This window comes from Denticeps clupeoides, unplaced genomic scaffold (genome assembly GCF_900700375.1).
Source record: "Denticeps clupeoides unplaced genomic scaffold, fDenClu1.1, whole genome shotgun sequence".
Classification (NCBI taxonomy): Eukaryota; Metazoa; Chordata; class Actinopteri; order Clupeiformes; family Denticipitidae; genus Denticeps; species Denticeps clupeoides.
The window spans coordinates 218,750-245,358 of record NW_021630047.1 but is presented as its reverse complement, the minus strand read 5'-3'; the positions used below and the strand labels follow the sequence as shown (position 1 = coordinate 245,358).

General features: G+C 48.5%; 1 protein-coding gene across 1 annotated transcript in view; it reads left to right on the top strand.

The window, feature by feature from the left end:
- The first annotated feature begins 8,117 nt into the window (after positions 1–8,117).
- LOC114781510 (mannosyl-oligosaccharide 1,2-alpha-mannosidase IA-like) overlaps positions 8,118–26,609 on the top strand; it is a 19,841-nt gene continuing 1,349 nt past the window's right edge. Inside the window, 6 exon segments of the mRNA XM_028967940.1 lie at positions 8,118–8,473; positions 8,475–8,727; positions 8,729–8,773; positions 18,098–18,194; positions 22,243–22,358; positions 25,065–25,145. Of these exon segments, the coding sequence (XP_028823773.1) occupies positions 8,289–8,473; positions 8,475–8,727; positions 8,729–8,773; positions 18,098–18,194; positions 22,243–22,358; positions 25,065–25,145 (777 nt within the window). The 5' untranslated portion in view covers positions 8,118–8,288.

Sequence of the window (26,609 nt, the reverse complement as noted above, 5' to 3'; positions counted from 1 at the left end):
GCTTCAGGAAACCCACACAGAGCACAGATGTGTGTTTCTGCCGCATCAGCTGGACGGTGAAGCAGGGCTTGTAAAGGCGGAGCCGCGGGACGCGGATGAATTTGAAGTATTGTCAGCGGAATTCCACGTGCCAGCTGAATCACGGGACGGATATCGGGAAGGCCGCGGCTGCCCGCCTCAACGCGGGGAAACGAGATCCATATTTACCAGACCGGCGCCGCCACCGGGGACCATGTTATAGACGCAGACGTTCAATAGCCTATAAAAGCCCTGGATTCTAACTGGGCGGGGCTTAATGCCATCGCCAGACCTCAGCAGTGATCAGAGGTCATTAGAGGTCAAATCTATTTCTGCATTGATGAACCTGATTGTCATGAGGATGAAATTATTATCAGGAACAGGAACCGCACAGGAACCGATACCAGAGACGGCTGTTTATCAGGTCTTTAATGCTCCAAGACTGTATCAAGGAAATCGTATCAATCGTACCGATCAATCGCGTAGTCATCACTCCGCTGAAAGTAAATGTTAATAGAGTAGCAGTGTTGCGCAAACGTCAGTCAAGACTACACAAACAGTCGCACAACGGCGCACACACGAACCCGACTGGATCTGATTGGCCGAGTGTTGCTCACAGACACGCCCACGCCGTAAAGCAAACAACTTATATCAATAAAGTTCTGCAGAGTAAATTTGCAGGGTGGACCAGGGCCGAAGCGAAGGGCCCGGGCTCGTCGTCGGGGACAGGGACGCGGGACATAATTTAATCTTTCTAATGCTGCGGGCTTGTCCTCTCCCGCCCAGGACTGCTTATGCGGGATTTTTTTATAACCCTAATTGACTCATCCATCAATTACGGGCCCGGAGATAAAAGACGGACAATAGCTGTGTTAAGTAAAGCAGACGTGATATGAAGGTGAACGTCTTCCGGGCGGAGTAGACGCGAAGGGCTCCGCCTTTATTTACCCTCCTGGCAACACGTCAAGTGTCATTTCAATGTCACGTCGGGCTTCAGCACCAGCCACTTCATTAGAAACACCAGAACATCCTCGGGGTTCCTGCTGAAGAGCCACTCGTCACCACGACCCATCTCTAATAAAGCGGCCACCACGCCAAATTTACATTTTGTTGTTCTGTATATTTTATGTTTTGCTCACACACACACACACACACACACACACACTCCACTGCCAAAATGACGCGTGGTCTTATCTCAGTGGATAATCTCCCCATGATGAAATTGAAACTTTTGCTCCATTTTTCTGAGGACAGTAATAGCGATGCTGGGAGTCCAGGTGTCCCAGAAGACCCATCATCTCCCCGTCCTGCACCGCGGTGATTTACCGCGTCGGCGCGGAACAAAGACACGTTCTGGAAGAAGAACTGCTGACGCCTCGTTTAATAAAGCTGCCACTGACGGCCACGCTGAGCTACAGGCCTGGAAAGTAGATTTCAATTACACTTTTACACACACGTTTTACACACACCTTACACTCTCATCACAAAAACGTTACATGTACATTACACACGTTTTACACACACGTTACACTCTCATCACAAACTTCTCACAGACACGTTACATGTACATTACACACTGTTTACACACACGTTACACTCTCATCACAAGCTTGTAACAGACACGTTACATGTACATTACACGTTTTACAAACACGTTACACTCTCATCACAAACTTCTCACAGACACGTTACATGTACATTACACACTGTTTACACACACGTTACACTCTCATCACAAACTTCTCACAGATACGTTACATGTGCATTACACTGTTTACACACATGTTACACTCTCATCACAAACTTCTCACAGACACGTTACATGTACATTACACTGTTTACACACATGTTACACTCTCATCACAAGCTTGTAACAGACATGTTACATGTACATTACACACTGTTTACACACACGTTACACTCTCATCACAAACTTCTCACAGACACGTTACATGTACATTACACACTGTTTACACACACGTTACACTCTCATCACAAGCTTGTAACAGACACGTTACATGTACATTACACGTTTTACAAACACGTTACACTCTCATCACAAACTTCTCACAGACACGTTACATGTACATTACACACTGTTTACACACACGTTACACTCTCATCACAAACTTCTCACAGATACGTTACATGTACATTACACTGTTTACACACATGTTACACTCTCATCACAAACTTCTCACAGACACGTTACATGTACATTACACTGTTTACACACATGTTACACTCTCATCACAAGCTTGTAACAGACATGTTACATGTACATTACACACTGTTTACACACACGTTACACTCTCATCACAAACTTCTCACAGACACGTTACATGTACATTACACACTGTTTACACACACGTTACACTCTCATCACAAGCTTGTAACAGACACGTTACATGTACATTACACGTTTTACAAACACGTTACACTCTCATCACAAACTTCTCACAGATACGTTACATGTACATTACACTGTTTACACACATGTTACACTCTCATCACAAACACGTTACATGTACATTACACACGTTTTACACACACGTTACACTCTCATCACAAACTTCTCACAGACATGTTACATGTACATTACACTGTTTACACACATGTTACACTCTCATCACAAGCTTGTAACAGACACGTTACATGTACATTACACACATTTTACACACACGTTACACTCTCATCACAAACACGTTACATGTACATTACACACGTTTTACACACACCTTACACTCTCATCACAAACACGTTACATGTACACTACACACGTTTTACACACACGTTACACTCTCATCACAAACTTCTCACAGACACGTTACATGTACATTACACTGTTTACACACACATTACACTCATCACAAGCTTGTAACAGACACGTTACATGTACATTACACACTGTTTACACACACGTTTTACACACACCTTACACTCTCATCACAAACACGTTACATGTACATTACACACTGTTTACACACACGTTACACTCTCATCACAAGCTTGTAACAGACACGTTACATGTACATTACACACTGTTTACACACACGTTACACTCTCATCACAAGCTTGTAACAGACACGTTACATGTACATTACACACTGTTCACACACACATTTTACACACACGTTTTACACACACCTTATACTCTCATTACAAACACGTTACATGCACATTACACACGTTTTACACACGTTACACTCTCATCACAAACTTCTCACAGACATGTTACATGTACATTACACACTGTTTACACACGTTACACTCTCATCACAAGATTGTCACAGACACGTTACATGTACATTACACACTGTTTACACACATGTTACACTGTCATCACAAGCTTGTCACAGACACGTTACATGTACATTACACACTGTTTACACACACATATTTTACACACACGTTACACTCTCATCACAAACTTCTCACAGACACGTTACATGTACATTACACACGTTTTACACACACGTCGCACTCTCATCACAAACTTGTTACAGACACGTTACATGTACATTACACACGTTTTACACACTCGTTACACTCTCATCACAAACACGTTACACACACATTACACACGTTTTACACACTCGTGATACACACGTTACACTCTCATCACAAACTTGTCACAGACAGATTACATGCACTCGTTACACACGTTTTACACACTGGTAACAGACACATTACATACACAGTTACGCACACAGCTGAATACAGAATACTCACCTATGAACCAGAAGACCCTGGTTCAAACCCCACTTACTACCATTGTGTCCCTGAGCAAGACACTTAACCCTGAGTGTCTCCAGGGGGGGACTGTCCCTGTAACGACTGACTGTAAGTCGCTATGGATAAGGGCGTCTGGTAAACGTTGTAAATGTAAATGTAATCGTATCTACTGGAAATGATGGAGTTAGTTCTGTAATGAAGGACGGGTGTTGGCCATGAATCCTGATGTGAAGGATCATGTTCTCACTGGATCTGTGAGTTTGTGAGAGATCAATCTGTCACTGTGTTTCTGAGAGGAACAGCATGTCCTTCTCGCTCTGCTCTTACTGGATTAAGACACCGTTTTTCCGTCTTCCAGCCTCGTCCTGATGCTTTTAAGGACGATTTATTTGTCTTTCATCTCAACTCCCTGACCTCCATGGTGATCATGGCCGGGCTTGCAGCCACTGGGGCCCAACATCTGAGAACCCAATATCTGCATTCTGAGGACAGATGGGTCAATGCAGTATAATTTATGTGACCCTAGAACCAGAATGTGTCGTGATTGAGGAGAATATCTTGTTGTGTTGTAATCCTGAGGATCAACTGGGATCAGAGTTGATGAAAGCGGCGTGGATCAGGACGGGCCTGGGAAATAATCATTTTGTTCTACAACACTAAGCTCTCAGAACACACCTCACACCCCATAAAAAATTTATAATACGCTACCAGTCAAAAGTTTGGACGCCCCTTCTCTGTGGTGGTTCTGGAGACTAAGATGGAGTCGTTCTGACGAATCCAATGCAAGAAACATATTTTCTATGTTTTGTATCAGGAGAAAGGGAAGCATCAGTTTTTTACCTTCAAATCTTCAACTGTTCCAGCCTTCTTCTACCTGTGAGTCAGGTCTAAAACGTCACTGGCCCATCAGAATCAGCGAGAACCCGGGAGAACTAAAAACGAGGCCGGGATCTGGATTGGAGGTCCACTGAATATCAGGTTAATGTGAGGACACGCCAACCGTCTTGCATTAAAGACGCAGGACTATGAAATAACACACATGAAGTTATGTAATAACTTATGTTATGTAAGTAATTTACATGAACAGTGTTTATCCAGTAGTTACAGGGACAGTCCCCCCCAGGAGACACTCAGGGTTAAGTGTCTTGCTCAGGGACACGATGGCAGTAAGTGGGGTTTGAAACCTGGGTCTTCTGGTTCGTAGGCTGCTACCACCACCCTGCACCCCCTTCAGTTCCCGTACGATTGCGTGAGAAGCGTTTTTTTCTGCGTTCACATCTACAACGTTTAGAACCACCGCAGGTCTGAATTTTCTTCGCTGGCTTTACATAGTGCTTATGACCATTAACCTTAAACTGGTAGATGAGAACAGGACCATTTCTGAAATATAAACACAAGGTAAAGTAACGTTCTCATGTGGGGAAACCTTTGAATACGGTAATTGGGCAGCTCTGATTGGACGGTAAAGGGCAGGACGAGAAGCCGTGGATGGCAGCTGACAGGGTTGAAAGGTCACACGTCCTTCGGCTGTGTTATGCAACTGGAGGACGCGTCATGTGACCGTGAGGACTCTGACCTTCTCGCTGAACGAGCTCAACATCTTCACTACCATGACACAGCAGAACTCGGCTTCTCACGGGATTTTATGCACTTTTTACAAGCAATGAAATGAAGCTCAAGTTCATAAAGGAAAGTCCAACACTGAAGTTCCTTCATTACGCTGTCACCTCTGTCACCCTGGTATGTAACACACAGCACATGGACACGACGTCCCGGTTCCTGCACTCCACTTTGGAGCGTTCTTCTCCCTCCTTCCGTGGAGAAACTGGAAAAGACCTGAAAGCAGCAAAGAGCCAAACATCTGATCAATAAATAAAGAGACAAACAGAGTTCGGTTTTATCTCTGGGGCTCTGGCAGGCTGTGTGTGTGTGTGTGTGTGTGTGTGTGTGTGTGTGTGTGTGTGGGCCACTCTACTCGTCAGCTCCGAGTCTCTGTTTATATTACGTACAAGATATCCTACATACACAGAAGAAGACATCAAGTCAACTTTGATTAATATAAATCCAACCCTCACTCACACACACACACACACACACACACACAGCCTCACACCTGTTGATGGCCTCCAGAACCTCGAACCTTGGAGTGAACAAACAAAGATGTAGAATCTTCAGAAGAACGTGGTGATGAGCCACTCATCAAATCTGTTGTGAGCGGATGGAGTAATATTTCTCCAACTTTACAGTCTGCTCTCGATGGACATCTCTTTCTCAGGTGAAGGAGATGAAACCAGCCGAACTGAACCTATGAAGGGTTCCAGTAAAGATCTACAGCTGCTTCCTCAGATGAAGCCCTCTGGGTGTCAGCAGGGTCACGTCACGATTCGTAAAACACGAGGTCTGGAAGAGGGAAAGAAACTGATGATGATCAGAGGGACCTCGGTTTGGGTTCAGTGATGAAGATGACATCTGTCAGATGTTCTGCAGAGTTCTCCTGGTGTAATGGAGGAGTGGAAGTGACGTACGCGTCTGTAAATTAGAATCAGTCGTCCCTCAGAAAGGAAATGTCTGCCGTCCCGCTGTTTGCCCAGAGTGTCCGATGTTCTGCTGTAATCCGTGGCACGAGGGCGTCATCGTGACCCGTTTGGCGCTGACATGCCGTGTCTCCACATTTCCGTCTGCCGTAATTGCTGCTTCTGCTGGCATGGAAATCCATTTGGAGAAAGGGAGGCCATGTTCCGTGTCCTCGCCGCGTGCGGAGCTAAAGAGCAAGAACACTGAGGAACCATCATCTAGCAGAACTTGAGGTGATTAGATGGACCTGCTCCATGTTCTGGGGTTTCTGCTGCACGGCCACATTCCTGTAGTCGCGCTTCAGTTCCAACTGAGATTCCATTTTAGACCTTAAACAGATGCAATATGGGCGGGGCTTGCGGGACACGTTGGGGCGGGGCGTACGTTGGACGTACGAAAGTAGCTGTGCTGCACAGCGCTGCCGAATAATCATCGTATTTCTACCATAATAGTGCCACTGGGGTCCCCTTGATGAAGGTCCCGTCCCCACACGCTGCTCCCCGGGCGCCTGTCATGGTGCCCACTGTCACCAAGGGTGATGGTTAAATACAGAGGACACGTTTCACCGTGGCACCGTGTGCTGTGCTGTCGCAGGCTGTTCAGGGTAGAGACTCATCCTGCACTGTCCTCTGGCAGCGCCGGTGGCTTCCTGCCCATGTTCATCTCTTCACGTTAACAATCTTTGGCGGCTCACCTATAATCCATCTGCTGAGCTGCTCTGGTTGAAATCTGAAGGCGTCTAGCTTCACGCAGGACATCTCACCGCAAGAGACTACGCCACGCCCAACATGGCGTCAACGGCTCCACCTCCTCCTGGATTACCAGGGTTTATAGTCAGACGAGGAAGTTCCGTCACAGACAGAACCAGAGAACCCGACATGGCAGCCAGGGAACTGGATGAATAAAATCTGCATCTGAAGCTGGTGGATCGGAACATGAAATATAATCTGAGGGTGTGTTTGTGTGTGTGATCCATCTTCCAATTAAATGCCATTAGACCTCAGTGACATTCAGCGGCTGAGTCGAAGAGGTTTAATGGCGCAGCAGATGGAGTTAGCCTGGACCAGAAGATAAAGACTCCCGCCCAGACAAAAGGGCCGTCGCTGGAAATCATTTTAATAAACTCCGCCTCATCCATCACCTCCTTAATGCACAGCACATTACAGGGTGATAAGTACGCCTGGAACAGGTCACGTGGCTTTCTTTTTTACATTTACCAGACGCCCTTATCCAGAGCGCCTTACAGTCAGTAGTTAGAGGGACACTCAGGGTTAAGTGTCCTGCTCAGTGGGGTTTGAACCTGGGTCTTCTGGTTCATAGGCGAGTGTGTTACCCGCCAGGCTACTACCACCCCGCCACCTTCTCTTCTTTACTCTACACTCTGGATCGTCAGAGACACCGTCACAACAAAGCGTTCCAGAACAAAAGCGACAGCATCCAGTCGGACCGCAACGTGATATTCCGGGCGTTGGTCCTCCTGCAGGTGGAGGTCACCTCCTCTCCACCCCACCTTCACACTGAAGGGCTTCTGCTCTCCAGATGCAGCGTGTACTTGAGGGGAACTCTTGTGAACGAGTGAAACGAACGCGTGTCTTTAACCGAGAGGCGACGACGCCGGATTACGGAGTTCAAGTGCAGCGACGTTAAATGTCCCGTTCGACCAATCAGACGCGGGACAACGCGGAGGCCACGCCCGGCCCTCGCGGATTGGCTCTCCGCCGCGCCGCCGCGCCTGATTGGCCGGGCCGCGGGGTCCCGCCTCCGGTTCGGCGGCGGACGCGCTCGTCGCGCCAGTCGCTCGCAGCGCGGACCGCCGGAGCAGCAGCAACTTTCCCGGCGCCCGGATGGAGCCGCGGCGGTAGGAGCCCCACCGCCGGCGCGTCGCAGGAACTTTGTCCGCCCTGGGAGGCGCGTTTCCCGCCGCGAAGTCCGCGAGTTCTGTGGCGGGGCGGGAGGGAAGAATGCCCGCGTCCACCCTGCTCCCCTTCACCGCCGCCCCGGGCAGGAAGTCGGGCGGCCCGGCGGCCTTCAGGCTGACGGAGCGCTTCGTGCTGCTGCTCCTCTTCAGCGCCTTCATCACGCTGTGCTTCGGCGCGATCTTCTTCCTGCCGGACTCCTCCAAGCTGCTCAGCGGCGTCCTGTTCCGCCCCCCCCGCGGCCGAGACCTCCACACGCAGCGGCGCGGACGGCGGCTCCGGGGCCGGGGTCCTGGCCAAGATCCGGCGGGACCACGAGGAGGCTCTGCTGGAGGCGAAGGACACGCTGCAGAGGCGGGTGGAGGACATCCAGCAGGAGATCCGCGGCGACAAGCAGCAGGTGGCGCAGGACCTCCAGCGCGCGGACGACGTCCACCTGCCCCCGGTGGAGTTCGTGCGCACGCGCGGGGCCACCGGGCACGAGCCCCGCCGACCCCGAGACCCGGGAGAGGAGGAGCAAGGTCAAGGAGGTGAGGCGGGGGTCAGGGGTCAACGCTGGGTTTACTCTGATGGGATGGTCCAGGAGAGCCCGGGGATCAGGAGTGTGTGAGGGAGAGAGAGAGTGTTGACCAGCACACATACACACACACACACACACACACACACACACTCTCATACTCCCTGATGGGATCGTCCAGGAGAACCCGTGATCAGGAGTGTGTGAGGGAGAGAGAGAGAGTGTTGACCAGCACACACACACACACACACACACACACACTCCCTAGAGAGAAAAGTTCTAGGTATTAATGGAGTTTACAGTTTATTGAATCCGGCAAATAGAGGCGAGAAACTTGGTTCTAAGAGGGATGTTCTGTGTTCATCCTGACTGCTGTTGGTGTGTGTGGTTCTGCCGGGTTCTGCGCCTGGCTGTAGTGCGGGTCGCTTTGTTCCGTCCTATGATGCTCAGTGGAGGAAGCGTGGCCGGCGGCGGCGTGCTGGAGGATGTGGTTGTGGGTGGAGCTGCAGAGCATCATGGGTCCGACTCGGCAGGATTATCGGCGGTGGCGTCACCGGGTGTAATCCTGGCCTTCACTTCCTGACCTATGACCCCCACCCTGGTCCTTATCAGCGGAGCTGCATGGTTTTTTTATGAAATCGTGGCGTTTGTTGCTGATGCCAAGTCATGTCCAATCTAAAAATGGGGAGAATTCCCCGGGCGCTCTGATTGGCTGCTCTTGGCCCCGCCCACTTTACGACTCTGCTCTGGTTCTTTCCAGATAAATCCCGTGGGGGGAGTTTACATTTCCAGCGTTTACCCGATGTCCTTGTCCAGTGTGACCGGGATAGTCCCCCTGGAGACACTCAGGCTTACGTGTCCTGCTTGGGGACACAATGGGGTTCGAACCTGGGACTTCTGGATCAGGCCACTACCAGCCTAGTTGAGATGATATTAAAATGATTTTAAAATTCCAGAATCGCCGTTTGGTTCGAACCGACGGCCTCGTTCTCTAAAGTTCCTCTCGGTTCCCCCCGGAGGGAACGGTTCGTTCCAAAATGCGGACCAACGGGGCCGTCTGCTCAGGAAGCGGCGATAATTATTGTCATTAGCATAATCATCGTTCTGTAGCCGCTTCTGGAGCTCATGTCATCTTTTACGTTCTGTTGGTACCGAAATGAAGTGGATGGTGACTTCATATCCCAATATTTGTCCTGGTCTCCTCGCGTGTCCTCCGGAGAAGGATCTCATTGCGACGTTACCTGCCGAATACGTGATGAAACACGGAATGTGGTCAGGCCACGCTGAGAGAATGCAGAGGATCAGGTTCTGCGAAAACCTGAGGAACCAGGCAGATGTTAGAGCTGCGGTTGTTGTGTCTGATGAAAAGAATTGCAGATTGCGTAGATTGCGGAAGAATGGGAACCATGTTTTGCCGGCTTCTCACACCATCCAGGCCAGCAGACACACAACTACCTTGAAACAGGTAGTTCCACAGGGACCCGTCCCGGTCCCTCACCATTCTGGTGTGTGTTGAATGACTGATGTCTTCGTTTGGTGTGTTCTTCTCCTCCCATGGTTCTGTTTCACATATTTAATGTGTAAAAGTCCCATGTTCCACCCACTTTCTAGAGCAGACTGAAGAACCGCTAACCCTGTTGCAATGTCCTGAGGACTCTCCAGGTGGAGAAGTTTGTAGAGGGTCCGATTCTTGACCCTGATGGGAACTGGAAGCCGATAAAAAGGTCTATTTCACGTTAATGTTCCGTATGAACAGCCGTGCCGCTTGTTATGCGAGTTTGGACTCTCGACTCGGTTCTAACTCGGGCTCTTCAGCTCCGTTCCTCGCCCTGTTAGGCTAATGATGGATGGTCGTGGCTGGAGGCGAGGGCGCCGCATCGATTAGCCTTTCACAAGGTCTTCATTAGCTCGCATCGCGACCGGGTCTCCTTCTCGTTCGCCTGTTTGCGATAACGGATGAAAAGGTCGAGTCAATAAGGCTGCGTGTGGAGCTGGAGGAGAAGCCCACGTTCTTCTGCGGTCTCTCTGTAGGACCAGTAACTGTGGGACCACAGGGTTGGTATCAGATGAAAAATCACGTTCAAGTTCAGATACATACGTGTTAGACCGAACGTAGTGAAACGTTTAAACAACGTTCCGTACCGACGTGAAGAGGAGTAACCAGAGCAACAAGGAAGACGGATCAAGATCTAGAGGGGTTGTAGAACATTACCTGCGTTTTTCATCATTCCGAAGACGAGTAGACGTGACTGTTCTGGACGGCTCAGGGGGTCAGAGCTGCGCTTCTTCCTGCAGGACGTCCTGCACTGTCCCAGCTCCTGCGCGTATAGAACCGAGAACGTGCGAGTTCTACCTGGAATCCACATCTTCTGGAAAAATGATGCTTTTAATGCATGTGAATGGTTTGGTTCTGCGTGTGTTTTCCATGAACATGTGAACGTCTGCTGGCGTCCTTCTTCTTCATTTAAATAACCGTGTCACTTCCTGCCGGCCTCCTGGTGCTGAGGACCCCGGCTTTGTTATTATTGGACCCCCAGGGCCGGCGCCTTTTGACCGAGTCGGATCTGAAGTGCCGATCTGGGCAGCGGCCGCCGCTTGGCAGCGGTTGAATGGCGTGGGGGCGTGGCCCTGCGGAGCGGAGGACCGCCCGCCAGTGCCCGGCAGGCAAACATGGGAAATCCGAGCCGGGCCCTCCGGCTCCCGGCTGTGTTTACCGCGTGTGTGTGTGTGTGTGTGTGTGTGTGTGTGTGTGTGTGTTTGGCAGACAGTCCGCAGCTCCCGTCTGTGCCAGCGAGACGCTCCGTTACCAGCGCGGCCCCGCCCCCTCCAGGGAGGCTCCGCCCGGCCTCCGGCGTGCGGTGTGTGTGTCTGCAGGTGTTTCCCTGCTGCAGAGACATGTCGTTACCGTCCCTGCGCCACTTTTCTGGTGTCCTGTAATTTGCCTGGATCCCCGGAGACACACACACACACACACACACAACACACACACACACACACACACACACACACCTCCGTATACACATGATAGGAGATCATCGACTGCTGGGCAAAGATCTCGGCGTTAATGACCCTGTTCACCACCGGCGTTCTATTGAGTAAATGGTAACAGGAGGTCTGTGTGTGTGTGTGTGTGTGTGTGAGATGTTTGAACGTTGTCTGCTGCACTGGAGCTCCTCCCACACAGAATCCGCACCCCTGTTCCTGTTAGAACCTGGTTTACTTCCCCATCGTCAGTAGGCGGAGCCTCGTCTCGTTTTCCCAGCGGATCATCCCGCCCTGGCCGATCGGATGGTTTTTCTGCCTCCCCAGTTCCCCACGAACCTTGAACTGTGTTCCTCAATCAGAGAGGAGGTTCTCCTGGTGGTCAACGATGATGAACAGACGACTATTCTGCGGCAGGAGGGCCGGAACCAGAACGTTCCCTTGGGCTCTGCGTTCACACAAAGGCGCGGCTGATAAAGAATATTTATGTCCTAATTAGGTCCCGTTCACCGTACAGGGAAAAAAAGTCATTTCACGGCACATGAAAGAGCCGAGACACCGAGCTGCAGACGAGAGCGTTCCGTCCGGAACAGCAGTCTGACACGGACACATTTATTTCAGCCGGTTGCTTGTAAAAGATGTTTCCTGAGCTGTTGCACCAAATATTAATTGTTCCTAATGGTTCTAATAAGAAGCTTCATTTGCATGTTTTCCTGGAACACTTCCTGCTTTTTTTGTGTGTGTGTGTGGTGTGTGTGTGTGTGTGTGTGTGTGTGTGTGTGTGTGTGTGTGTGTGTGTGGAATTTGTTCTGTCTGATCATCTGACTTACTATCTGACAGCATATCACTGTTAATGATGAATGAAAGGGACACACACGGTGTCACATGCTGTCTCTCTAACACACACACACACACACACACCACACACACTCACGTTTCCCCGACTGACTGAACAATTGATCCAAATCTCAACTCCTTCCCCCAAATACACCCACATGCACTGGGGGTGTTGAAATGCGTCTCGTAATCGATCATCAGGCCTGATCTGTGTACGTGGGTCATGGGTTCTAAGATGGACGTAGTCTACATGTCTTCTCCTGCCTTTCCCAGTCGGCTTCGATTGGTGTTTCTCTGGTGTTTGCGTGATGCTGTTCAACGCCGGTCAGGATGTTGGGGTGAAAACGTTGCGTGCCGTGTTTGAACGCCTGTGTGGACGCTTTGAATAATGGTCACCTGACTCCACGAACTCCAGAAAAAACGCCTGCTTCGGATGTTCCGTATGAACGCAGCCTTTAATCTCAACTCTCTTATTCTAAACCATCATGTGAAGTAATGTAGAAAAGTTATGAGATGCATTGTGATGCATTGATAATCGAATCATGAGACCAAGTGAAGGTTCACACCGCTAACATGCACACACACTTAATCAATCTGTCTGTGTGTATGATTTCTGTGCCTCTGTTTGGTATCGTATACCAGCTGACCTGAATTTGTGAAGTGGCCTGGATAGTGAGGGGTCTTCCTGTAGAATGGTGATGGACCTCGAAGGGTCCCTGTGGTTTGTGTTTCAATTAGTGGTGGGGCCGTTATCAGCGTTAACATGAGACTCATTATCGGGCGCTAAAAAAGATTTCGCCGTTAATCTATTCACAAAGTTGTGTTGGGAGCTGGGTCTATACTACGCAAGCTATTGTGCCGGAGTTAAATGGTTAGATTTATAAGTATATTTCTTCTTTCTTGTGTCTTTTAGTTTCTTATTTCCTGAAGACTTTTATTTTGTTTTGAGACCCCGGTTCAGGTCTCTTGTACACATGGCGTGAGCTGTGAGAGAGAGATGTGCAGAAAGACGCAATGTGTGATGTGATGTTCTGACGCGACCTTGCTTTTTGTACAGAATACACTTTGCACAGAAAATCTCTTGGGTGGTCAGCTCATCATTTGTGGTTCAAGAAACGAAATCAAAAAGTTACACAACGCAGAAGAAGAAGCGCTACACTATGATGACTTTGACCTTGATATTTTAGCGCGGATGTATACCTAGCCGAATTGCACTGTAGGGGGCGAGAACGAGTCTTCGAACTGTGAAATTACCACATCAAACGTGACGTGGTAACATGGATGCAGCTATTTAACTGAATAAACAGTTGGTAAACACAAGTACATCTTATTGAACATAATTTATTTTCATCACCAATTATCATAGTAGAACAGCTTTCTCAAGCAGTTTGTGATGCATTTTGGAAACAGGAGATGAGCCCCTGGTCTAATGCGCCACCTGGCTTGAGAAACCCGTTCTCAAAGACTTACTTTTAGTCATTATTTGGGTAGAACACATATTCTGAATGCCTTCAAATGAGCCATTTTAATCTAGATTAAAATTAATTTTGCTTACTCTAGATTTAACTAGATTAAGAAAATTAATCTATGCCCACCTCTAGATTCAATATATTTGTGTGTCTGCTGGCCTGGATGGTGAGGGTCTTCCTGTAGAATGGTGATGGACAGGGACTGATCCCTGTGGAACACCGCGGGTTTGTGTTTGAAGCACGGCTGAAGCCCTGAACCTCTTTATATTCCCGACACATGTCCAGGTCTACGGTTTTCAAATTCAAATGAGCCGAGTTTCAGAGCCCGAGGCTGATTGGATTTATTTTCCTAAGCGCACAGACGTGGCGGGTTGTCTTAGTTGTGGCCTCCATGTCCTACACTGTGAGAGGACAGCATCCGAAGGACGGGACGATGCAGGGATGCACCTGCTGTCATGGCACGGCACATGCTAATGAGAATTCATCAGGGGTTAGAGGTCACTGCTTCCCTTTACCCAGCGAGACGTATTTGCATAGATTTGCAGATGGAGGTGTTGATGGTGTTGATGGTGTAACGGTGTGTGTGTTGCACTTTAATTGAATTGTGACTGACTGCTTGATTAATTAATCATGGTTTATTAATGGATCAGGGGTTCTGTCAGTATAGAACCGTGTGGGTGGATCTTGAGGAATCGTCCCTCTTGGTTGACCTTTGACCTGTTTTGTTCTTTATTGAAGGAGGACTGGTTCACCGCACACTTGGAACAGAATTATTTAAAGAAGATATAAATGTCCTTCATGAATATGGATGTTATCAGGGGACAGGCGAGCATTGAGAGCGAGATCCCGGTTCCACAGAGTAGAACGTATAGAACGTGCTGCATATAAATAAATGAGTGAGTGAGCGGCGTGTTAACGATGCAGATTCATGATGAACTTGATCCAGAGCAGGTTCTACTGTTCTCAGTCGTAGATCTTCTGCTGCAGGCTCTCTGTCTGCGTCTGACTCTGACTCGGGGCTTGTTATTGATTTTGACAGGATGTGTTTACACACACACACACACACACACACACACGCACACACACACACACACACACACACACCCTGTCTAGCGCGTCTCCGCTCTCGTGTCGCGTGTCTCTTCTTCCTCTTTTGTCGTTCTTGACTGGCAGCTCTGAGTTCTGAGATGGAGAAATCTGGGCTGCGTCTCTGGAGCTTCTGAGGGGACTGACAGGTCTGGAAACAGCTCATCCCACACACACACACACACACACACACACACACACACACACACACACACACACAAAATGGCCCACATATATGCTGAAGTCTGATTGGTGGTTAGCTGAAAGTGGCACTAAGACTAATTCATTTAATAAATGTATTATGTAATGAAGCTCATTTATGCAGATTCTGTCTGTCACACGTACACACACTACACACGTACACGTACACACACACACACACTACTCAGCCTCCGTTAAATGATTTCTGGGGAGCTGAATAGTGTGTGTGTGTGTGTGTGTGTGTCCTCCTGTCTAGTTGGAGAGTTAAATTGCATCCCACCAGGGGTTTTGACTTAAACTCTGGTTCCTTGTCTCCCTTGTTACCATGGCGATCAGGTGTGCCCACCTGTTGCTATGGCGATGCCACTCTGTCTGGGAGTTGAGGGTGGTGAGTAAATTCAAACTGGTGGATCTAGATGGACTGAGAGGGACGGACTGGCCCAGGGTTAAAGGTCGAGAGCTGTTTTAGCGCCTTGATGTGGGGACGCGCTCCACGGTTCCGGTTCTTCACCGGTTCTGTTCCGTCCAGGAGATCCATTACAGAACCGAGGGGAGGCTGGACAGAAACTTCTCCCAGCAGGCCGTTCTCTTCCAGTTCATGCTCCTCCTACTCCTTACCTGTGTGTGTGTGTGTGTGTGTGTGTGTGTGTCCTTGTGTATTTGTGTGTGTGTGTGTGTGTGTGTGTGTGTCGTGCTGAGTGGTTCTCGCAGCTTCTCTGCGTTCCGCGTCGATAAACTAATCTAATTTAGTTCCGGCTGCCAGTCGATAGCGAGGAACACGCTGCGCGACAAACGACTTCACGCCGCGCCCGCCGCCACCCAGCAGGAGAGAGAGGCGGGTTCCACACCAGCCAGCTGGAGAACCCGTTAAACAGAGACCAGCTGAGGAACGTTACAAACCTCACGTGACCTCTGACCCACTTTATTCCACTTCCTGTTCAGGTGGCGCTGAAACAGACCTTTTAATTCCCAGAGGCTTTAATCACGTTAACTCGCCATCGATCTTCCTCCCGCTCTGCAGAACGCTTCTCCTCGTTATTAAAGTTAAAGTGTTAAAGTAAAGTGAAGTCAAACGTGATACACAGCAGCACAGCACACGGTGCACACAGTGAAATTTGTCCTCTGCATTTAACCATCACCCTGAGTGAGCAGTGGGCACCATGACCAGCGCCCGGGGAGCAGTGTGTGGGGACGGTGCTTTGCTCAGTGGCACCTCAGTGGTACCTTGGCGGATCGGGATTCGAACCGGCAACCTTCTGATTACGGGGCCGCTTCCTTAACCGCTAGGCCACCACTGCCCCTGATGGGCTGGTAGTAGCCTAGCGGGTAACACACTCGCCTATGAACCAGAAGACCCAGGTTCAAACCCCACTTACTACCATTGTGTCCCTGAGCAGGAAACTTAACCCTGAGTGTCTCCAGGGGGGACTGTCCCTGTAACCCTGACTGTCTCCAGGGGGGGACTGTCCCTATAACTACTGACTGTAACCCTGAGTGTCTCCAGCAGGTTTAACTGCACGACTCCAGCCAGAGAAACGACCTGTTTAATCCGTGATGAAAAGTGTCAGCGTTCTTATAAACTCCCACACCACACACACCACACCCACACACACACCACACCCACACACACTCCAGGAGTTTTATCTGCTTGTTATTATAATTGAAGTAAGGAGATTGTATCGGTGTTGACGCTGATCCTGTCGGTTCCGGCGGATGATCAATTCTCTTTTCTTATTAACCGCCTCTGCGACGTTAGTCTCCTTCAACCTTTTATCATTTTATTTTATTCTTCTCGACTCCGTGTAGACGTTCCGTTCAGAGTCTGAGAACCTGTGGAACCCGACCGACTGAGGAATTATCCTGTAATCGGCATTACAGCCTCGTCAGCCACGATCCCACAGGTTTATGGGGGATTAGTGATCAGTGACACACTCGCTCTGAGAGAGACCAGTGTAACTAACACACACACTGACGCTCGTACGTACACACGGCCGCGCTCCCTATCCTGCACAGACCCGGAAATTCCCGGAACGTATCCGGAGATGCAACACCTGCGTATTTTTACAGGGTCTGTGTTGCGACATCTGCGCAAGGTGTCCACGTTTGAGGACCCTGTTGATCGCGGCCTCGACACCGACCCCTGGTGGTGTGGAGTACACACTACAGGTTACGACGCACAGTACGGACGCGAGTACGTCAGCACAAGCGTTAACAACCAAACTGTGTACGGCTACGAATACGCAGCTCACAGCGAGTACATTTCTCATCCAATCAGAATGCATCGTGCTCTCACTAAAAAAGTGCTGTTTTTTAAAGTGAAAGTGACGTGATTGTCACTTGTGACACACAGCAGCACAGCACACGGTGCACACAGTGAAACGTGTCCTCTGCATTTAACCATCACCCTTGGTGAACAGTGGGCACCATGACAGGTGCCCGGGGAGCAGTGTGTGGGGACGGTGCTTTGCTCAGTGGCACCTTGGCAGACCAGGATTCGAACCGGCAACCTTCTGATTACGGGGCCGCTTCCTTAACCGCTAGGCCACCAGTTTGGTTCGTCTTTATTGGATTATTTGTCATGTATTACACACACACACACACACACACACACACACACACACAGCAGCTGTCTCGTGTGATGTAATGAATGTTGGATCTGCCGCTGTAGCCGAGCTCCGCCCTTTCCAACCACGTGACAGGACGTATTGAATCGTTGACCTCCTGACCCCCCCGTCTGACCCCTCTCTCTGCTCCGCCCACAGATGATGAAGTTCGCCTGGGACAACTACAAGCGCTACGCCTGGGGCTCCAACGAGCTGCGGCCCGTCTCCAAACAAGGACACTCCAGCAATCTGTTCGGTGAGAGTGTGTGTGTGTGTGTGTGTGTGTGTGTGTGTGTGTGTGTGTGCGTGCGTGGAGATGTTCCTCACACTGCTGCTGGCCACGCCTACTTTGTGCTCTTTGTCCAGATCTCAGTAGGGGTAACGTTTTGAAGAGTCGTTAGTGCAGAGAGCTCGTTACTCTGGAATATTATTAATATGCATCTATATTTTTGGTTGGTAATTATTGTAAATGATGAAAGTTATAAACGCCGCTCTTCTCACTTCTCACACGGAGACTTTATTTCTCACGAGTGTGACGTGCTGCTTTACTGGTAAAATACAAGCAGATCTGTTTCTGAACACACACACACACATACACACATACACACATACACACACGCGTACTGTGCTGACACCGAAATGACATTTTGAGGCCAATAATATGTCACTGTCTCTTCCCCACCAGGCCATCAACACTCTCTCACACACACACACACACACACACACACACACTCACACACAAACCCGTCCACCAATGAGAGTTAGTTGATCTGATGTTGGGTTTTTGCGTCACTTTTCGCCACAACTGCTTCTCCACTCGTTGGTTCTTCATCGGTCCTCCTTCCCTCTGGCCCACTGTAGCGAGATGCTCCTCATGGCCCCGGATCTCCATCAAGTTCCGGGTCCTTGGTCGGCCGGGTCCTCGCCACGCCGCCGTCATGTGCAACACGACTTTAATTAACCTCCAGACTGAGGAGGGTTGCGTGATGTTGGGTTCTAGGGTGTCGTGGCACAGGGGGGTTAATTGGTTTTTGTTTTTGTGTTTAATTGGTTGCGGAAAGGCGGAGCCTGTGATGGTCTGGTCTGCCATCGAGTACGAACACACACACACACACACTTCCTGATTAAAAAGGAGACATGACTCCTTCATGCTTCAGTCCTGATTCCTCCATAAACTGTGGACAACCTTCGTCCTCCTTGACCCTTCACCTCCAAAAGCAAGTCAGTGTGTGGCAATTCTGAAGAAGTTCCCTCCAGCTGTCCATGATCTACTGTTTTCACAGGACCTTCTGACCAGCACACTAGCTTGTTCATTGTTTAGTAAAAGCGATCATTTGTGCCAGAAGTTGCCCTCAAGGAGGTTCCTGTTCACAAGAACGGGATGGATGGACTCTCTGAGATGTACCAGATGTTACGGATCATCAAGGCTGAAACTAGAGGGAAAGACTCAACCCCAGGTCAGCAGTCTACTGCCTGGAGGAATCATCTGGACCAAATGGACTAATGTCTAAAAACCTTCATTGACCATTTAATACCAGCCCTGCAGTGACTGATCGTTCTGGAGGATGATGATTTTTTTTGTGGTGGAACTCTGGAGACTTGTTCATCAGGGTCACAGCTAGTCTCTTTCCAGGCTGAGACACCTGTTCTCCTTTCATCTGGAACGTTGATCAGCAGTCCGATGGCGTTTGGGCTGTTGGTATCTGGGGAGCATCTGATGGAGCAAATTCTCTTCCTTTTTTTTACCTGGTTCGTGGAGTCCCCCTACAAGAGCAGAAGTGTGAAATATTGATGAGGTCGGCGTCTTCTCGTCCGCCTCAGAAGCCCCGCTGCACACATCTTTCCAACGTTCCACTCTTGTTCGTTTCTTTTTAGTACAACTGAAACGTTGCAGCCCCCCAGCTTTCATGCCGTGCCAGAAGCACCTCGATGAAGGTCAGCTTTCATACTCCTCCTCTTAAATCTGGAAACATCTTTGCCGACAGCACCGCTCGACTCTGCGAGCTGAAAATGTCGGCCATCTGTCACACCAGCCGTTTTCAGCCTGAAATGCAGCCAGCCTGCGGTGTCCCACCACCGATCAAAGCCCGCAAGGGATTATCTGGAGCTCCACAGGTGGTGCTAGAGATACACCATGTCCTAAATGGACACATCCATGTAACATGCATTTTCACTGTCAACCAACAAGGGAGGTCAAATAGTTGACAGTCAACCACAAGACCCTCCTGCTGGATCTTACCAGTGGACAAGGAAGGGGACCACATCTGCTCCTCTCAAGCCCTCGACTGGTGTCCCTCAGGGCTCAGTACTCAGTCCTCTCCGGTTCTACTTCTTGGTGAGGTCATACCTTTGCATGGGTTATCCTAGATGACACACAACTCTTCTTCACTTGTCCGCCATCAGATGTAAACGTGCCAACCAAGATCTCTGCTTGCCTGTCTTGACATCTCGTCCTCGATGGCAGCTCATCATCTGAAACCCCAGTAAAACTGAACTGATCCCTGCAGATTCCTCCCCACAACAGGACCTTCGCATCTTCCCCAACCTCTTCTTCTGGACATTTTAAAGCACTTACGTAGGTCGCGGTGGAAAAGAGCATCTGCTAAATCCCGGAAATGTAAAGATGTCCGACTCCTCACATCTCAGGAACAATTTGAACTGGTTCATACAACATGATTCACCTCCCATCCCTGGTGGGATTCTGGATTGTCATTGGTGAAAGGCCCACTGAAGCTGGAGTAATGGAGTTACATCACTAGTGCAGTGACCTTTGCCTCAGATCATCAGGTCTAACTTAACGTCTGTGGAGCATTTGGTGGTGAACTTGCATTTGAGGACTGACCTTTTAGGAGTTCTGGCTCCACTCAACTCGCGCTGGTTTAAAAAAAAGAAGCCAGATTGTCATCAGTTTCTCGCACTTCATTTTCAATATTCCCCTCTTCAGTTTTGGCTTTTATGGAGGAATGGACATGTATGATAACGGGGTCGTACATCAACGTTGGTGTTGTCTGGCCCGCGGCCCAGAGAGGGAGTGTGCGATGAAGAGGACCCTAATGAGACCATCAGGGCTCCTGTCCATCGATAGCCTGCTTTGCCTGCTGAAAAATAAGCCTTTAATTGTAGCCTTTAAAGTCCCATCCTTCAGATGTCATTGATGCTGGCGGGAAAGTCGTCCCCCAGGTGAGAAGACTTTTATTCCCCTCCATCCTTCATCTTGGTCCTGTTAGGACCAGATGCTCCTCAGCTGCTGCTGCCCCTCATTACTCCCATCATTCATGCAGCTTTTAAGAGGACGAGGAGGCAGACGCCCTCGGGTTAATAACCAGAGACCAGTACTGAGTAGTGTCTCTCTCACACACACACACACACACACGCAAGCAGGCGTGCTCTTCTTAATTGAGTTGGAATTAACATCAGCGTCTTAATTCATTCTGAGGGGATTTGACGTCTCTTATTGGACCTTGCTGAGGTGGATTTGCTTTGCTGGATGTGAAATTATGTAAATTAACATTAACATTTTCATATTCCTGCATTTTTTAATCTGTGTATTTCATAACCAGCCATTTTTCTTTCTGCATTATTCGTTTTATTTTTGCCCTCGTGGTTTATTTTAAATGTTTCTGCTGGCCGGTGCCGAGTTCCCTCCTGCTCTCGCTGAGAATCTTCCAGACATTTCTGATGTTCCATCTGTTGAATAGACGGCTCGGCCCGTTTCAGGCTCCACAGCATCTGTCCCCCTGCTGTGTGTGTGTGTGTGTGTGTGTGTGTGTGTGTGTGTTTTGGTAAGTGATTTTCTACCCTTTTTACCCTCCGGTCGTTTCGATGCCACGCCCCTCAACAACGGCGTGTGTCGGGAACCCGGGACCGAAAAGCTTGTTTAGCGCCCCGTAAGCTCGCTGCGGTTGGACGTAGATCACCTGACGGACGCAGAGCCTGGTTTCCCGCGTACCGGATGAAAGTCGTTCTGATTCGCCGCGGCCGTGGGGCCGTCTGTCTAGATGGGGTACGACGGGCGGCGGGACTCCAGGCGCCCAACGATCGGTGGAGGAGGCGGGGCCTGCTGTTCAGTGGGTGTGGCTTTCGTCCCATTTTATCCAGATTCGTTCCACAATCCGCGACCTGCATAAGCAGCAGAAATCAGAGCGCACACACACACACACACACACACACACACACACACACACACGACAATGGTGTGCAGTACACACGCAGAAACAGACCCGGTCTGCTAATGATGGACATCTGAGCTTCTGCCAGATTCTGCAGATGTAAAATGTCCCGGTTTGTTGTGGGTTTTCCCGCAGGGAGTCTGAAGGGAGCGACGATCGTGGACGCTCTGGACACGCTCTACATCATGGAGATGTATCAGGAGTTCGAGGAGGCAACGGAGTGGGTGGAGAAGAATCTGGACTTCAACATGGTGGGTTACGACTCTGCACATACAAGCTCCTGTATAGTTTGGTGTTTGGGAGGCAGGTAGCAGGACTCTGGATGCCCCGTCAGATATCATCAGGCTGAGGGACACAAGGAATGTCAGAGGGAAACTAACTCAGGTTCATGTTGGGGTTTATCTGCTTGGTGAGAGAGTGGGCGAGCGAGAGCGCTCCAGACACACCTGCTTTCCCATCAGCCACCACTCCTGAAGTGGAACCTGGTGAAGGTTGCCCTCTGAATAAATCTGGCTGGACGTGCGGTAACAGCGTTTCATTATTAATGTCCAGCTGAGAGAATATTATTCCACAGACACTTTAATCAACACTAATAACCAATTTTCATTTAAAGGATTCCGCCTCGCTGCCCTCCAGCGTTTCCCGCCAATAAAAGGGTCTGCAGAAGCCCCGGCGCGGCGGCCATTAATATTCCACACCTGATTGGCTGGGGTCCCTTTGTATGAAAATACATTTCTAATTTAATTTAATTTTATTTTTTTGGTAATAAAACCAAGTGAAGAGTGAAGCGTCGTTTAAAATACCAGAACGAAATGACCTGAACTCAGGTTGACCTCATGGTGACCTACCTCACTAGAGTAGTCGTTTCGATCATCTCTGTTCCTGCAAGTACCGTTGGGATCTCCTCCTCATGTCCTCTTCAGCACGTCATCGGTGGTGTTCTATCGTTCTAGTTCCACCACAAACCGCCTGGTTAGATCTCAAATCTGGACATCAGGATTAAAATGATTATTCTTACTAAATAAAGTCTGTGATGGACCTCAATAGATTTAAAATTACATTCAGTCTGGTGACCATATGAATGTTATGTGATATTATTATAATTATTGCTGAATGGTGGTTGAACTGGCTTGGTCCCTTTCCCTGGAGAACGCTGGCCCAGTCCAACCAGCAGGGTTCCTACAGTCATTAAAAACCTTTTCTTAAAAAAAAAAATCATTGACACATGAATGAATAATGAAGTACAAAGTTCCTGTAAAACTGAACATTTTTCTACGATTAAAACTAGCGCAGGTCTATAGTAGCTTAGTATGTAGTTCCAGTAAGACTGCGCATCTTTCTACGATTAAAACTAGCGCAGGTCTATAGTAGCTTAGTACGTAGTTCCTGTAAAACTGAACGTTTTTCTACGATTAAAACTAGCGCAGGTCTATAGAATCTCAGTACGTAGTTCCAGTAAGACTGCGCATCTTTCTACGATTAAAACTAGCGCAGGTCTATAGTAGCTTAGTACGTAGTTCCCGCAAGACTGCGCGTTTTTCTACATTTAAAACTAGCACAGGTCTATAGTAGCTTAGTACGTAGTTCCCGCAAGACTGCGCGATTTTCTACGTTTAAAACTAGCGCAGGTCTTTAGTATCTTAGTACGTAGTTCCTGTAAACCTGCGCGTTTTTCTACGTTTAAAACTAGCGCAGGTCTTTAGTATCTTAGTACGTAGTTCCTGTAAACCTGTGCGTTTTTCTACATTTAAAACTAGCGCAGGTCTATAGTAGCTTAGTACGTAATTCCAGTAAGACTGCACATTTTTCTATGTTTAAAACTAGCGCAGGTCTATAGTAGCTTAGTACGTAGTTTCAGTAAGACTCAGCGTTTTTCTATGTTTATAACTAGCGCAGGTCTATAGTAGCTTAGTACGTAGTTCCCGCAAGACTGCGCGTTTTTCTACATTTAAAACTAGCGCAGGTATATAGTAGCTTAGTACGTAGTACCCGCAAGACTGCGCGTTTTTCTATGTTTAAAACTAGCGCAGGTCTATAGTATCTTAGTACGTAGTTCCAGTAAGACTGCACGTTTTTCTACGTTTAAAACCAGCGCAGGTCTATAGTATCTTAGTACGTAGATCCAGTAAACCTGCGCGTTTTTCTACATTTAAAACTAGCGCAGGTCTATAGTATCTTAGTACGTAGTTCCTGTAAGACTGCACATTTTTCTACGATTAAAACTAGTGCAGGTCTATAGTATCTTAGTACGTAATTCCTGTAAGACTGCACATTTTTCTACGATTAAAACTAGCGCAGGTCTATAGTATCTTAGTACGTAGTTCCCGTAAGACTGCACGTTGTTCTACATTTACATTTACAGCATTTATCAGACGCCCTTATCCAGAGCGACTTACAATCAGTAGTTACAGGGACAGTCTCCCTGGAGCAACTTAGGGTTAAGTGTCTTGCTCAGGGACACAATGGTAGTAAGCGGGATTTGAACCCGGGTCTTCTGGTTCATAGGCGAGTGTGTTACCCACTAGGCTACTACCACCCGTATCTAGCTTAGTAGCTTAGTACGTAGTTCCAGTAAGACTGCACATTTTTCTGTTTAAAACTAGCGCAGGTCTACAGTATCTTAGTACGTAGTTCCTGTAAACCTGCGTGTTTTTCTACATTTAAAACTAGCGCAGGTCTATAGTATCTTAGTACGTAGTTCCCGTAAGACTGCGCGTTTTTCTACATTTAAAACTAGCGCAGGTCTATAGTAGCTTAGTACGTAGTTCCCGTAATGCTGAACTGCGGATGTCACCATGGAAACCTGCACTTGTATCTGTCAGTGCAGGGTTTTGGTTGTGGTTACAGGTGACAGTGTGCGGGTGTAAACAGCAGCTGCAGCAGCTTGACTGTGAGCACCTTCATCTTCTCTACTAACCCCCCCACCCCCCCTCTCTCTATCTCTCTCTCGCCCGCAGAACGCGGAGATCTCGGTGTTTGAAGTGAACATCCGTTTTGTTGGAGGTCTTCTGTCTGCGTATTACCTGTCTGGGAAAGAGGTGAGTAAACACCAATTATGAGTGTGTGTCTGTTTAGATGCCTCAGGTTTTACAGTGTTGTGTGTACACACACACACACACACACACACACACACACACTGTAACAGACCATCTTGGGTCAACAGCCAAGGGTCACGGCAAGGGAGAACTGTAGTAGGTCCCGTTTTTTAAATTGTTTCACTGTTCTTCATGGATTCAGGGAACAATGATGGGAAATTATGGAATTTCAGGAAAAGGGAGAAAAAACGGACGGGAAGCGGGTTTCCAGCAGACAGAGTCCCTTAATACTGAGCGGCTACTTTAGAACTGATAGATAATCCTAGTTTAATCCTAAAAATTCCTTCAGATTCCATTTCCCCTGAATTTCCTTCTGCAGATGTTCTCCTGCACGATCCGCGGAGTTTTATTGCTCTGTTCTGTTTAACTGGCTCGGTTCCTGCTGGAAATAGAAGACGGGTTTGTATTGGTTCTGTTAACTGCATATCGATCCTCAGGATGGCGCAGAACTGGATTCGGCGTCCTGAAGGTCTGAGTAGTCCCGGATCCATCGCAGAACAAGGTGAAGGTTGCAGCAGTAGAAAGAACAGGAGACGTTCTAATAAAGTGAATTTCTGCTGCGGGACATTCATGTGCTGAGGCTGCTTACAGAACAGTCATGTTCAGCAGTCGCTTGCTGTCGGTTCTACATGGTGGAACGTCAGGAACGTTCATGACTCTGTCTTGGATTGAAAAGAACATCATTTCTTCTAAATGCCCTGAACGCCTTGCTGACTTCTTGTGGAACAGTTCTGATGAGGATCATGAAGGTGGCCACGCTGAAGTGTGGATGGAAGATCATGTTGCGTGTTGTGGTTCTACGTTCTTGTGCATTTAGGTTTGCTCCAGAACTCTGTGACCTGTTGTATACGGGTTCTTGGTGTTTGGAGGTTTTTCTTCAGTTGCTTCTTATCTGTTCGTGTCCGTTTACATTTACGGCATTTATCAGATTCCCTAATGACAGGGACGGTCCCCCTGGAGACACTACGGTGTGTGTTCTGTAGGAATCAGGCAACACACACACACACACACACGCACACCGTGCCATTGTTGTGTTTTTATTTCGCTGCTCAGAGTTGCTCAGCCTGTTTCTAGAACAATGTTCCTGTGGATCTCTGCTTGTGTGGATACTGGTGACGTCTGGAACCTTCCGGTCGGTTCTTGGTGCGTTGTGCCTGGTTCTCCAGGTCAGTATGGGGTTGGAGAGAAGGTTTCCTCTTCACCCACTTGGCTGGACGGAGGTTCTACTGAAATGTTCATCAGTAAAACCTGATATGCGGCAAAAAGCAAATGATTCAGTCTGTCACTTACTGACCTAATTTGCATAGAAGGAAAACAAAGCCTCTCTCTCTCTCTCTCTCTCTCTCTATATCTATTTGTTTTTGTCTCTCTCTATCTGTCTCTGTCTGTCTGTCTCTCGCTCTCTCT